Below are 14,794 nucleotides of genomic sequence, written 5' to 3' on the forward strand. Positions count from 1 at the left end.
ATTATAGGTATAGCTATATATATATATATATATATATATATATATATATATATATATATATATATGTTAGATATAATCAAACTATATTTTGCTATGTGCAAATATACACACACAATCAAGAATTTTATTCTCTTTATGATAAAAATCGATGTCCTGGAATATTCGTAAAAGTCTCATGCTTTAGATGATTCCCAATATGAGTCATCGGGAAAAATATAATACGGCTATCGAGAAGACCTTTTTCATAATCAATTTATATCTTGTTTTTTTAATTTTTCAATGCTACTTTAGACAATTTCTCTCTTTTTTTCTCTGATTTGTTTTAAATTTTGGAGATTTTACTTTTCAGAAAGAAAAACGACCTTGAATTATCATTTATGTTGCCCATGATACATAATGATGTTTTAATAATTTTTCGTATCTTTGATAATTACAAAACATGCGAGTCCAGGTAGTTCCGCGTATGCGGTAATTTACCGAAACAGCAAGCAATCCTGAATTTTTTGTATTCGATAATATAAACATGCATTACTCACAAGGGACATTTTTTGTGTGATCATTTTTTGAGTGAATCTTTTAATCATGTTCACAATTAGTAATGCATACGATGTGTGAGTGTAGCGAATCAAATAATTTTAGGAGTTTTAAAACATAATATCTTTTTCAAAGAATCATGTATTTTGCATAACATTTACTATATAGTATTGTAACAGTAAGTCAATACAATTTTGTATTATTATTTTAATTTATTATATACAGTATAAATTCTTTCCTATTATTTATATGAAAGTATATAAAATTATTGTTTTTTTCTGATTTACATGTCCTGCAATTATAATTAATGTAAATGTATGTATGTATGTGTATACTTGTGCTCTTATTCTGTAAAATAAGAAGTCACTATAACTACTTGTATGTGACAAATATATCTTTCTTGTTTATGATTCTTGAAATAGATGTTTATGATCCTAGAAATTCCTGCATTATACTCACATCATCATCGAAATTTTAATTGTTTATATATGAACAGTTAAATTATTAATCTATTCAATTAAACAATTGTTAAAATTGTGTTAGATAAAATATAATGGCCGTAAAAAATTACACTTAATTTCTTTCAATAAATGAATTTTGATAAATAATTTTGATATATAGCAGTGTAAATTTTTTTTCATGATAACAATCATTCATCACTAATAAAACAAATTACATGTGAGATAATATTAATCAGAAATAATAAAATTTTTAATTTAGCAGAAATAATGTATATATGTATGTGTGTAGATATTTATAAATCTCTTTCAGATCATTTACAATAATCTTTAATAATATATGCTACTTCTCTTTTTCTTTCTCAATTCATTCTTTAATATCAAACTAATAATAGAAAATCTTATGACATATGTATATATCTTTTCATGTTATCTTTTATATATTACATTTTATATCGAACATTGATAAAATAAAATTATTTATGCAGTATCAACTTGAATATTAAAGATTCCCATATGATGAAGTGTTGCTTTTACTATGGATTATTATAACTAGAGAACAGTATATTGGATTCTATTATGTAACATAGCATATATACAAGAGTGACAATATATATAAGGCCTAACAATACGATGATTTTTTCAATTGCAATTTTCATATATACAATGGCGATTATCTTTAATTTAAAATTGCTTAATCATTCTGTAGATTAAATATTCGTTTATATTTATAACTTAGGCTAAGTCTTTGGCTTAGCATCGATGATGGTAATGAAAGAAATTTAATATAAAAATAATTACTTCTTTTAAATATAAACCTGTCATATATTATTTTCGGCATTATTTCAAATAGCGCGTTGCGTTCCAATTTAATTTGAATAATATTCAAAGAGAAATAATATATCACAAATATAATTTGAATAATGCACTAATGATAGTCTTTCTCACATAAAAGATAAATAATAGTAAATTGCAACAATTGCAAATAATAACTTTCTAATATTCAGATCAATGTTAATATTATATAATATCTAGGATAAATAATTAGGATGTTAATATTAGAGGTACAAATCAGTATATAAAGACAAAAAAAAAATTCCAGCTATTTTTTAAATTATTATTAGTAATATGACATGTAATACTATTATATGACATGTAATAGAATTTTGTCAAGATTATGAATTTAATCCAAGCATTACAAAAATTTACATGATATCAATAAAATATTTACATTTCATTCAATAGAAATTTCATTAGTCTCATAAATTGAAGTACACTGAATGCATAATTTATATAATTTATGTAATATATATTGTATACCAGAAGTACTATGTCGACATGGAATCAAATTGTGTTGCCAAACTATATATCTTTGTGTATATTTTTTTAACTATGTTTTATACTCAAAGATATATAATATTTTTGTAAAGTCATATAAGAGAGTTATTTTAAATGTCTTATAGCATAAATTTTTTTTATCGTATACATATCGTATAAACAAAGATAAAAATTAAATATTGATTAATCATTAATATGTGTAAACAAATTTAGTCTTCAATATATTTATCATTATTATCATTATGCATAAAACCAACCACAGTCAGAGATGTATTAAAATTGAACATTGACAACTCTTCTTGTCTTCTTAAGGAACTCAGCTCATATCTCGTAATTATTTTGATTATCCATTACATTTTTACATCATTAATCCATTGTAATAGTGGTAACCCAGCACAATTTCTCCTGGATGGACCATCTTGAGAAACATTTAATATTATGTATACATACAAACATATATACATATACATATATATATGTATATATATATATATACATATATATATATATATATATATATATATATATATATATTTATTTATTTATTTATATTTAGGAATACTTGAATTATATTTAATTACATTTTAAAAAGAGGCAGATATGAAAAACCTTAAACTATGTCGAAGTAGTGAACTCCTTATGGAGAAAAGTTTCAATATCCACTCGACATATAGGACAACGTTTATTAGTGCATAACCATCGATCAACGCAATCGATATGAAATAAATGCATACATGGAAGCCTCCTACAAAATAAAAGTTACAAAATTTATAAAAAAATTATAAAATTTTATTAAAGTTATATAATAATTTTGAAGTTAAATTTTACCTGACACTTTCACAATCTTCAAATTCAGATAAACATATTGTACATTTCTCGATAGCATCTTCTCCATTTTCGACTTTTTTTACCTATAAATAAATATGTAACATATTGTAACATTATAATAAATAAATTATAATAAATTGCTCTTATACATAAATGTAACATAAATGTAATAATATTAAAAGTTTTTGCTATAAACATCTATTCTTACCCGTTTGTATTTATGTGGGAATGTGTTGCTTTCAATAGATTCTTGTGTAGCCCCACAACTTATATGACCCATACGTCGTAAATCAACAATGCGCATATAATTGTCTAATCGAGCAGACATGTGACGCGCTCCTTGCAATACAAAATCCGATAGACCGAACGGTGGATATGGTATCATTTCATGTGTTCCAGATCCTTGCTGTATGTGTATGTAAAGATAAGTTGAACAATATTTAATAGAATCATGACAATATGTATATTTCATAATAAAAAACAAAAACGTACCATATGAGGATGGAAACTAATGTGAACATGATGCATACGTTGAGACGGCCGTTGGTGCGGATCATAGTGATACATATGATGATGTACATGTTGATGTACCGGCATTGAGGGCAACATTATTGGAGGAGCCTGCTCCATTTCTTCTACGCCATTTAACGGATTTACCTGTGAGTAATATAAAATGTAAATTTTAAGATATGATATCGAGAGATGTTATATTCAAATAAAAATCAAATTACCATTATAGGTAGCACAGGGCATGATCCTCTATAGAAATTAGGTGGCCCTCGAGCCTCAGGATGACTATAAACAGTAGGTTGTTGCGGGGGCGGTAAAATAGGTGGAAGATAATTTTCTGTATATCCTGCATTATCTGTTTCATTGTTACATCGAGCGCTCGAAGGACTGCTGTTTTCGCCACTTCTTCGAGCAACATAGGTCGATGAATGTATATGAGAATTACATGGTCCCGCATTACTAAAAATATAATTTATAAATAAATATTTTTTATCAAATAAAATATAATACAGTAACATTAATACTAACGCGACATGATGCGACGAAAATCTATGATAAAGCCTTCGTCTATGTACTTCTTGCATGCGTTGTTGATTTACCCACAATCTTTCTTGAAGTGGATGCATGCGTGGTCTTGTTACATTTGCAGATGTATCTAAATAAAATAATAATAAAATCTTTATATTTTTGATTCTTATATATATAACTGATAAATAAATTTATTGTTGATAAACATTTGTAAAAGAACATTTGTAAAAAGAATTCTCTTACCTCCTACAGGTCCATAACGTGAATGAGCAGGCATTCTGTGATTGTGATACGTGCCTCTATTATGCATGTTATGATGTGTTAAATGATTCCAATAATCCATGCCTGTGAATCCACGCATACAGTGTGGGTTACTTCTAAAAAAAAATTTTATATTATATATGTCATAATAATTATATAACAATAATTACAATTTAAAAAATAATATATTTGAAAATACACACACACACACACACACACATATTGTTTACCTATGATTATAATCTGCGAACCACGGATTAACTACAGGATTTGTCGATGTAGATGGCGTGTGTTCTTCATCAGATTCTACAGTTAAGTCAACTACAGTAACTGTATGGTTATCTTCACTGCATTTTCTAACGAATTCTATAACAATGTAAGAAATGTAGTTTTTAAATTAAAATTTTTATAATATGCATAGAAATTTATACATATAAGATATATATATATATATATATATATATATATATATATATACATATATACACGCACAGATGTGTGTATGTATTCATGTTATAGCTTTTACACCAGAGATTAATAGTACTTAAATAACACTTCGAAAGATATTTCAAAGAAAAGATTTTATGTAATTATTTATATACTACATTATTTATGTGCCATATACCTTGATATTATGATTAACAGTACCAAGTACTTCAACTGAACTGTCTTCATCATCACTATCACTACTTGAGGACCAATCTAGTTGCAAATCTGGTGCTGATGGTGTGTCATCGTTTTCTATTAAAATTAAAAAATTAACTATTTATAAGAATGACAAATTAGGAATATTTAAGTATATTAAGTATATTTTAAATGCTATAAACATACGAGGTGTATGCACCGATTTTACTTCTTGACGACTTAACACATTTGAATTATATGCTGAACGATGTAAACTAATAGCCAAACTCAAATTATGATCTCCCACATTTTCTAACACACTTATAGGATCTATATTTGTTGTTGATCTCGTTATACTGTAAATAAAATAACATGTCTGTTAACATAAAAATGTATATTATAAAAAAAATGTATATTATAAAAAAAAAAAAACAATTGTATACACAAATAAATTAATAAATTATAAATACTTGTTTGAAATAGGATGTTCTGATAATCTAGATGGTCCAGCTATACTCAAATTATCTGGTTGTTGACCACTCAATAATTTTTGCTCTTCATTTCGTTTAGTTTTATGTTTGATTGCCAAATCACGATCGTGCAAAATTCTTTTTGTCCTATAATTATCACATAATTGTTCTTCACAAGAATTATTCAACTGTCGAGTTGGTGGCTCTTTCTTAGAATTTCTATCTTGTCTATTTTGGCACATATTACAATTTAAGAGATTAGATTGCCAATATTCTTGTGAATCACTAGTTGGATCTGGTTGTGGTAAAAAATTTCCATAAACAAAATTATTCTCGGAAGTAGTAGGATGAGCTGAATTTGTATAAGGATTTATAGCTGCTACATCTGATTCCTCAATATCACTATCTGCAAATAAATGCTCATACTCCATTTCATTACCTACAAATAAGATATATTTGATTTATCTTATATTGTAGTCTTATATGTGCATATTATATTATTAAAATATATTTTATATGCACAAATATTGATTAAAAAATTATCCAGTTTCTCATATATACCAGAAGGAAATCGTGATTGCGGAGATGGATCAACTGTTGATGTAAATGCTGTATCAAATATATCGGCTAACGACGTAGAATTAGCTTCTACAGATGCAGTTGTGGATTCTCCTTGAAACAGTTCATTTTGTTCCTCAGGCTTACCTTTATGCCAAACATTTTGCGAACTTGTACTTTCCTCCATTCTATTTCTATAATAGATTCAAAATTACAAAAATAAATTCAGCTAATTCTCAAAATAAGATTAAATTAGATTTATAATAATAAAAATAATTCTTTTTTTTATATATATATGCAAGTCTGCTATAGCAATGATCTGAATAGAAATTTCAGCCTCGACGATTGAAAATTTTCCGTTCTCAATGGCATTGTTTTCGCATTGCACAACTTCGATATCGAAAACGATATCGAATTACAGGAAGCAAGTTTTATATGACATTACCAAAGGTATAATGGAACTTTAGATATATATCTCAGAGAGATATCTCTTGCTATATGTTATTACAATAAAATCTTGGATCAATACCATAGTAAAATAATTCGTGTATACCGAAAATACGTTTACCTTATAATTCCTTCGACACTTTCATCAAACGATAAGCGTATCTTCACCACGTCATTTTTATAAGATTTATTTTCTGTGACTCCGCGCAATCACACATACTTAAATCATTTTTACATATGATATTACCTTCGAAGTCGAGACACTACAAATTTGATTAAATTGCTATCTATCCAAAAAAAAAAAAGTGTGAATATATATAATTCTTTTATGTCGGTATAAAATAATGATGAAATCGAAAAGAATTTATGTAGACTGGTGTAGAGAGACGGGTCTCTCTTCCTGTTAGCATAATACGCACATCTGAGAATTGCGATACCATCAATCGTACCTTTCGTCAACTACGCTAAGTGTTCAAAAGTTCCGTTGATCGTACAGTATACTACCTTTTCAGTATCTCTTGCATCGCAAATCGCAAGTATTTTATGGTTACGTTTGTCTCACAGGGATTTTCGTCGATTTCTATAAATATAGTTATTTCTGTGCGAAACAGTTACGCCGCTGGTAACCAGATAGTGTCAAAATAAAAAATTACGCCCTGAATAGGAATATTTGTTGTTTTTGAATTGCTGGCACTAAGTCAATAACCAGAATGGCCGTTCCTGCCATTCCTGTCATTTTAAATTTGAGTTGAACTATATATAAAGTTAAACATTAATAAAAGCTCGTATAGGTTTAACGCTGCTTTTATGAAACATGTCAATACATGTTACCGTGAGCGGGAATCCTGTAAATATATGCCGTGGAAGAATGGTACTATCGGACCTAGATCAAATCAAGAGGAATGAACGTGATCGTCGGCGGAGGTTACGTCTGGAGCAGGTATACTACACGTTTGATCGAAATTTATTAATTTACTCCAGTTCAAAAATGCAAATAAGGTATGAGTCTGTAATTTGCTGCAAATTTATTGAAATTTATATAATTGAATCGGATTTTCTATGTAATAGTTGTAGTCAGTTATATCGCGCGCTTGACAGTATAAATATTAGTCAAATGATGTAAAATTGTAAAATTACATATTGAATTATTATTAGGTCCGGCAACAGTCAAAGGAAATGTCAAACCGAATTATGGAACGTACTAAAAAGATAAAAAAAGGATTGGAAAAGGATAGGAGATCAGAACTCGAGCAAATGCATGATAGAAAGATTATGGATTTACAACAAAAATATGAGGAAGATCTGGAAGATATTGGTCAAGCTCATGCCCTTGCTGCTTTACAACCAGATGTGAACATAATAATAGAAGAAGAAGAAAGAAAAGATAGAGCTATAGCCTTAAAAAGAGGAAAGGATGCTATAGAACGAATAAAAGAAGCAAAACAACAAGATAGCACAGAAGCAGATTATCAAGAAAGACTACGTAAAGTGCGAGAAGTAGAAAATGCAAGAGCTGCAATGATAGCTAAACTTCCAAAATCAATATCACCTGCAGAACATAACAAGACAGAAACAAATTCTTCCCAAGAAGATACAAATGAAGAAATTGTTCACAAAACGTTAACTCCAAAGAGAAAGAATAAAAAGGTGCTTCTAAAAAAATCATCTAGAAGGGCGAAAAAATCTAATTCAAATGAACAGAAAACATCATCACTGAAACCAGGTCCTTCGGGATTACAAAAGCAATCTGTCATACAATCTCATAAATCACCATCAAAAAAAAAAGAAGACAAAGTTGATCATATTGAATATATTGCCGATGATATAAGTGATGATCAACCACGAAGAACAGTACCAATTATAAGCACTACGCAAACTGAGGCTGAAAAAGTAGCAAGATACAATCCAGAAGATTATACACAAAATATGTCAGATAATGCAAGTAATATCAGCAGTAGTAGTTTCAATTCGACTAGCGACGATTCGTCATATTTTTCTGAAGTCACAGAACAAATCACATGTAACACAACTCCAAAGACATTTTCAATAGATAGTAAAGTGCAATTATATGATCACAATATGCGTCAAAGAAATCTCTACAGCAGACCTTCTGGTATAGTTGAAAGAATTGATATTGGAAATGAGCCAAATGCAATAGAAGCAGCACAAGCGATAAAAGATGCAGAGAATGTAAAAACATATATATCCGAAAATCGTAAATTAAGTGCCCAGCGTCGTGGTGAAGATGCGATTTTGCGAGAAAAAGTACAAAAAGATTTCCAGGCATTCATGCGGAATCTAGATCATCTTGCACAAGAAGAGCGTAGATTAAAAGTTAGTCAAATTCAATCTGCTGAAGAAAGTACGCAAACACGATTACATCAAAGAAATAAATGTCAAGAGGAACATCAAAAGAAGTTAAATCGCGCAGGTAAACAACTTTTTGGTACAGGTAGTGCACCGTCTCAATATTCTCATCTCACGGAAAGAATAATCACTTTACCACCAATGCAAAAGAAAGATAATGCTGTACCGCATTCCACATGGCAAGAATCTCATCTCATTGAGGAAACAGATGTTTGTCATACACAACTGGATAAAGATAGCGAAATGTCGCGGGAAGAACAAATATTAGATATGCTGAAAAAGGTCGAAAGACAAAAAAGATTACTGTTACAAGAATTTGGTGCAAGTTTGCCAGATAATATATTTAATATCAGTATAAAGCCGGTTTTTGAAGATAAAACGCAGGTAAAAACGAAAGTTGCCAAACCTTTGTCACCTGAAATTAAAGTTATAAATATGTCTAATAGCAACGAATGCGTAAGAAAATATCATAAGGTGAGAAAACCGATTAAATCGCCTGCAAAAATGATTGAAATTGCTGTACAGGCAGAACTAGACAAAACTGGTCCAGCAGAAAATAAAAGTGTACAAGTGGAATTGCCTCAAAAAGAAACAGATATACCACTTTCCAGTAGAGATACACCTGCACAAATACCTCATCCGATTGAACCAAAAATTACTATCATCACGCCAGAGACAGATGATAGCAGTAATGATTCAACAAGCTCTGAAATTAGTGAGATGGTCATTGAAATTGATAAAAAAGAAGTGATTGTAACACCTAAAAGAAGAAAAAGCAGCGTACGAATATCGAAGCGACTATCGCCTCGAGTTTATCAGAAGATTCGCTCAATGTCCGTCAGTTCTAAAGCGACATCACCTATGAAGAGATTTTCGAGATCTCAGTTAGGCACTCGTCTAACTAGTCCTCAAAAGAAGACAAAATGTTCAGATGCACAGGTAGATACAGCTAGTAGAAGAGTCGATATACATGTGAGTAAGTCTGCATTCACCGATGACACAGATCCATCGCAGGAAACAAAAGTATCGATAGACGCCAGTGCGGAAAGCTCGCAAACATTTTCAGGGGTGAACAATAAAGAACAAACTTCAGATAAACCGTATCGGATTCGCACACAAATGAAAAGATGGATTCGAATAAAAGATACTTCCGATACATCGACATCGTTTGCAAGTCCACCACCAGTAAAACCTAAATCGATGTTTGACGCTTTGACTAATGTTACACCAATCTTGGAGATGTTAGATACTTCAAGACCCGAAGAATTCAGAAGATTACGACAAGAAATCAGTCCAGTCTCTACACCGGAAACTCCTTCGCCGCGTACAATGATGATGCCGTCGAACATTCCACATCGCAATAGAATCAGCAGAATGCTTAGATACAGTGCGAATGATTCACAAACCAATGATAGTACTATAATTTCGTTGCAAAACGATCAATCTATATTAACAGATCCATCGGATGCTTGTCAGTGGAAATCGGCACCATCGGAACGCTTAGTTACTCCTACACAACAACCGTCAGTATCACCCAATGTCTGTGTATGCAAAAATCCCGAATGTAAACTGTTACATACGAAACTCGATGATATTCATGATTATGCGCTGAAGAATTGTCCTGAAATATTACAAAAATATGAAGATCTACAGAATTTGTGCACAGAAAGAATAGCATCTTTAACTGATCTCATTGAGAAAGTACGAAATGAACAGAAAGGTAAAGTAACTAAACAAATTACTTTTATTAAACATGCAATTCAGTTTTAATTACCTGCAATAAAAGACATTTTTATACTGTTGTGAATACAATTAATTACTTTGAAAAATTAACTGCTGCTATCTAATTGTATAACATATTGAATTATTAAATTGAATATATTAATAAAATATTGTTTTGGCATAGTTTCAAATAATAATAATAATATATATATATATATATATATATATATATATATATATATATATATATATGTATGTATGTATATATGTATGTATGTATGTATGTATGTATGTATGTATGTATGTATGTATGTATGTATGTATGTATGTACGTACATATGTATGTACGTACATATGTATGTATGTATGTATGTATGTATGTATGTATGTATGTATGTATGTATGTATGTATGTATGTATGTATGTATGTATGTATGTATATATATATATATGTATATATATATATATATATATATATATATATATGTGTGTGTGTATATATGTTGCAGGTATGGATCTTTCACTAATTAGTCCAAGTGATGAAACTAGTTTAATGCAATTACCTACATCAAGACCAGTACGTGAAGATGCACAAGCAGTGCAGAGACTGATTGAGAGTATAGAAGCAATTCATGCCCAACTTGCAAAAACTCTTCTTGAATCACAAAAAATTATAGGGAGCGAAGCAATTCCGAAAGATGAACCTTCATGTAAAACGGGAATTCGAGCAGTCACTTCTACTCCCAGAAGTAAATCAATAGATACAGTTAAAGCATGTATAGAGAAATCCGAAGTAGTAGAAAGCAAAGCTAAACCAAAGATTATAAGCAATGAGAGAGTTAATATACAATTTAATCGATTTAAAATGCAGCAAAGACCTCAAGCAACATCAACAACAAAAACGTCAGATCGTAACTCTTGGCCTCCGTGTACATCTTCTCTTCACGAAGAAGAAGTAATTGAGAAATTGTCAAAGGAAATTTTGGAACAAAGTAAGAATATGGACAAGACAAGCATCGCCTCAAAAGAGGCTGATGAAATCTCTATGCAACATAAAATGCCGTCTTCTAAGAATATTAGTTTTAAAAATAACACATCATTAGAACATGAAAAGAACAATAGTATTTCAAAAGAAGTTACTTCTACTCAAAAGGTAAATGAGACACATTTTTATTTGTGTATATGATATATAATTAAAAATATAAATGTAGAAATTTATTTACTTTTTTAGTTTGTTATAATTGTGTATATATTGTATATATATTTAATACATATTGGATGTTAAAGAATTTGAAAACATATTAGAATATGAGTTAATATTATTCACAAATAAACAATTTTGATGTATTAATATTGTTTTACACTGTGAATATATTTTTAGGCAACAAAAGAAAATGATTTCATTCCCATATTAGCTGGTATTCCCAAAGTATTGCGTAATCATGGAATTGTGACATCAATAAGTACAAGACCCAAACCTCCTATTACATTGTTAAATGGACCATACAGGTGAAATAAATCTAATAATTCTGTCTAATACAAATGTCTTAATCATATTTTTGTTTTAAATTAATTATATTTCATGAATCATTTTTCTTAAATTTTAATCCAAACATAGGTCAGAATTAGAATCATCAGGACATGAATTGTCAACAATAGTGGAATTTGATACAACAGATACAGTTAATAAAAGCATCAAGAGCCCGGCAAAATCTAAACCATCAGTGCATGTTGCTCCTTTATCTGTACAACAGAATCAACATTCTTCAGAGAAATCACCAACATCCAGCGTGAAACGTTCTGATGAAACGCTGCTCTCTGTACAGAGATCACCTACAACTATCTGTAAATCTCCTGAAAAGATAAAAAGTACAGCTGATGATACAGCAATAAAAACTGAAGCCAATCGAGAGCATATGCTCGAAAAATGTAATAAAACATTACAATGTAACACAACCACTGAAGAACCTATATCTCAAGCAAAAGATAAACTCGGTTCTTCTATAAGTACCGATTTTAATAATTTACATAAAGATAGTAAAAATAAAACAACGTCCACTAGCTATAGTTTTTCTGGATTGTCTGGTATTTCCGAAATAACCAGTTCTCCGTCATCAGATATTTTGAAACAAGTTTCATCTTCAGAAGAAATGGAAACTGCTTTGAAGAAATTAGGTTTGGGCTGGGCTGTTACGACATTAAAGAAAACTCGAGAAGCAAGTGCTCTTAGTTCATCTTCAAATTCAGATGTTACACCAATAAATACAGCTAGAAGAATGATTTCTCCTACTAAGAAACAACATGATCCAAGTGGTCTTCCTGATATCAGTGATGTGTCATCGATATCGATTAAAGAAGCTAGTAAAAGCACTGAGCAAGCTGTGCTTTTAAAAGGAAGAACTTCTACGCCTAAACTTCAAAACTCAAATTCCAATAGTGAGAGATCTACTACTACAAATACATCTGAAAGCATCCAAGATCCAAGTGATAATTTATCTGTACCTAATGTGTCACTTATAAAAACTAAATCTGATAAGCAACAAAATCCCTGACATATAAAGTGCTTTATACATATAATTTTATTAGTTACTTATTTTTAGAGATATACATTATTATATTTGATGGGATTTTTTTATGGGAGATTAATTTTAAAATAGGGACCATATTTTCAAATATTAATACGTAAATCATTTTTATCTTGAACAAATACAACACAACAGTTGTGTATGTGACTAATGAATAGAGTGTTCACACTTTTGTTACAAATATAGCTCAAAATAAGAGAATTTTACATTTTCAAACAACTTAAAAGACTAATAAGATGTCAAATAAATGGAATTTTTGAATGTCTGATGCATTAAAAATGTAACAATATAAAATGTTATATTTAATTATAGCCAATATAATTTTTTTATATCTTTATAATTTCTTCATAAAAAGTTGACTTTTTTATTGTATATTATTTTAATTATGAAGTAATTATATATAGAAATGAGATACTTATTGGTTTTATCTGTTCTAATTGTATATAAAATTGAAAATCGTGAATTATGATAACTATGTTGAAATTGACAAGATATATTTTTTTAATAATTTAAAGCATGAAATTTTCTGCATATTGAAATATTTTGTATATTACAAGAAATATGTAAAATTTACGACTGAGAGCAATTTTAAATGTTAATGATTTATAGAAAACTGCAATTTGTAAAATAGAGAGAAACTATAAAATATAATATATATTTTTAAGAAACAGAAAAATATATAGTCTTTCCATAATATATATATTTCCATAACATGTATATTTTCTATTTTGTATTTTTTACATAATAAATATTTTGTGCGCGTGTGCATAATACACACACACACACACACACATATATATATATATATAAATGAACAGATAGTAGCTTATCATACAATACACACACATACTGAAAAGTATCAGTATAAAATAAAAAAAAAATTTCAAAATATATTTTTTGACATGATTTAAAAAATTTTATCTTTTATGCATTTTTCTTTTACTCTTGATTAATTTAGAATTTTAGATACATATGAAAGAGATGAAGAAAAAAGAATTTTAGATATATATAAAAGATATATATATATATATATATATATATATATATATATATATATATATAAAGATTCACGTTGCATTTTTGAAACACACATCAAATACGTAAAATTGTGAAAATTCGAACGGCAATTTAAAAATATTTTTAATAATAATAATAATGCAAATGCTAATAATATCAACAGAGAATTAATTATAAAATGATTTATACATACATATCGATGATCGCGCATCAACTGCATTTTTATTGCACTTCAGTGAGACGATAAATGGCGGGAAAAGAACCCGGAAATGGGCACACACGTCGATACCGAATCGCAATGCACCATCCTATACCAATAAGGCAATTGTATGCATTTAATTCGTTATGACGAATGTCTAACACTTTGCGAGAAATGATTTTTCACACACGATTCACTCTTAAATGATAACGATTGCGAAAAACACGGAGCGATTTGAATCGCTGTCGCAGCGCGTTTTCCGATTGACCGCGGTTCGAGATGATATTGCAATTCTCGAAATATATATATATCGATCATATAAAAAGGGTTGCCAACCGGCAGAATTGC

General features: G+C 29.2%; 2 protein-coding genes across 3 annotated transcripts; one reads left to right on the forward strand and one right to left on the reverse strand.

Moving 5' to 3' along the window:
• Nucleotides 1–2,088: 2,088 nt before the first annotated feature.
• LOC126859025 (uncharacterized) lies at nt 2,089–6,982 on the reverse strand. The gene is given in 15 exon segments (XM_050609909.1): nt 2,089–2,748; nt 2,912–3,075; nt 3,159–3,241; nt 3,367–3,564; nt 3,651–3,815; nt 3,890–4,127; nt 4,197–4,323; nt 4,440–4,573; nt 4,688–4,808; nt 4,811–4,823; nt 5,083–5,198; nt 5,289–5,437; nt 5,552–5,990; nt 6,113–6,303; nt 6,678–6,982. Coding segments are annotated over 13 exon segments (2,097 nt in total). The 5' UTR covers nt 6,297–6,303; nt 6,678–6,982; the 3' UTR covers nt 2,089–2,748; nt 2,912–2,945.
• Nucleotides 6,983–7,260: 278 nt separating this feature from the next.
• On the forward strand, nt 7,261–13,836 carry LOC126859008 (uncharacterized). 2 transcript variants are annotated; one of them, XM_050609847.1, is made up of 5 exons: nt 7,261–7,496; nt 7,712–10,643; nt 11,155–11,798; nt 12,027–12,154; nt 12,264–13,834. In XM_050609847.1, exons 1-5 carry the CDS (start codon nt 7,371–7,373, stop codon nt 13,195–13,197), a joined length of 4,764 nt encoding a protein of 1,587 aa, XP_050465804.1. In that variant the 5' UTR covers nt 7,261–7,370; the 3' UTR covers nt 13,198–13,834. The 2 variants fall into 2 exon arrangements, with proteins under 2 accessions (XP_050465804.1, XP_050465805.1); XM_050609848.1 differs by having other exon boundaries at nt 7,445–7,555; nt 12,264–13,836.
• Nucleotides 13,837–14,794: the final 958 nt, after the last annotated feature.

Source organism: Cataglyphis hispanica, chromosome 2 (assembly GCF_021464435.1).
Source record: "Cataglyphis hispanica isolate Lineage 1 chromosome 2, ULB_Chis1_1.0, whole genome shotgun sequence".
Lineage (NCBI taxonomy): Eukaryota > Metazoa > Arthropoda > Insecta > Hymenoptera > Formicidae > Cataglyphis > Cataglyphis hispanica.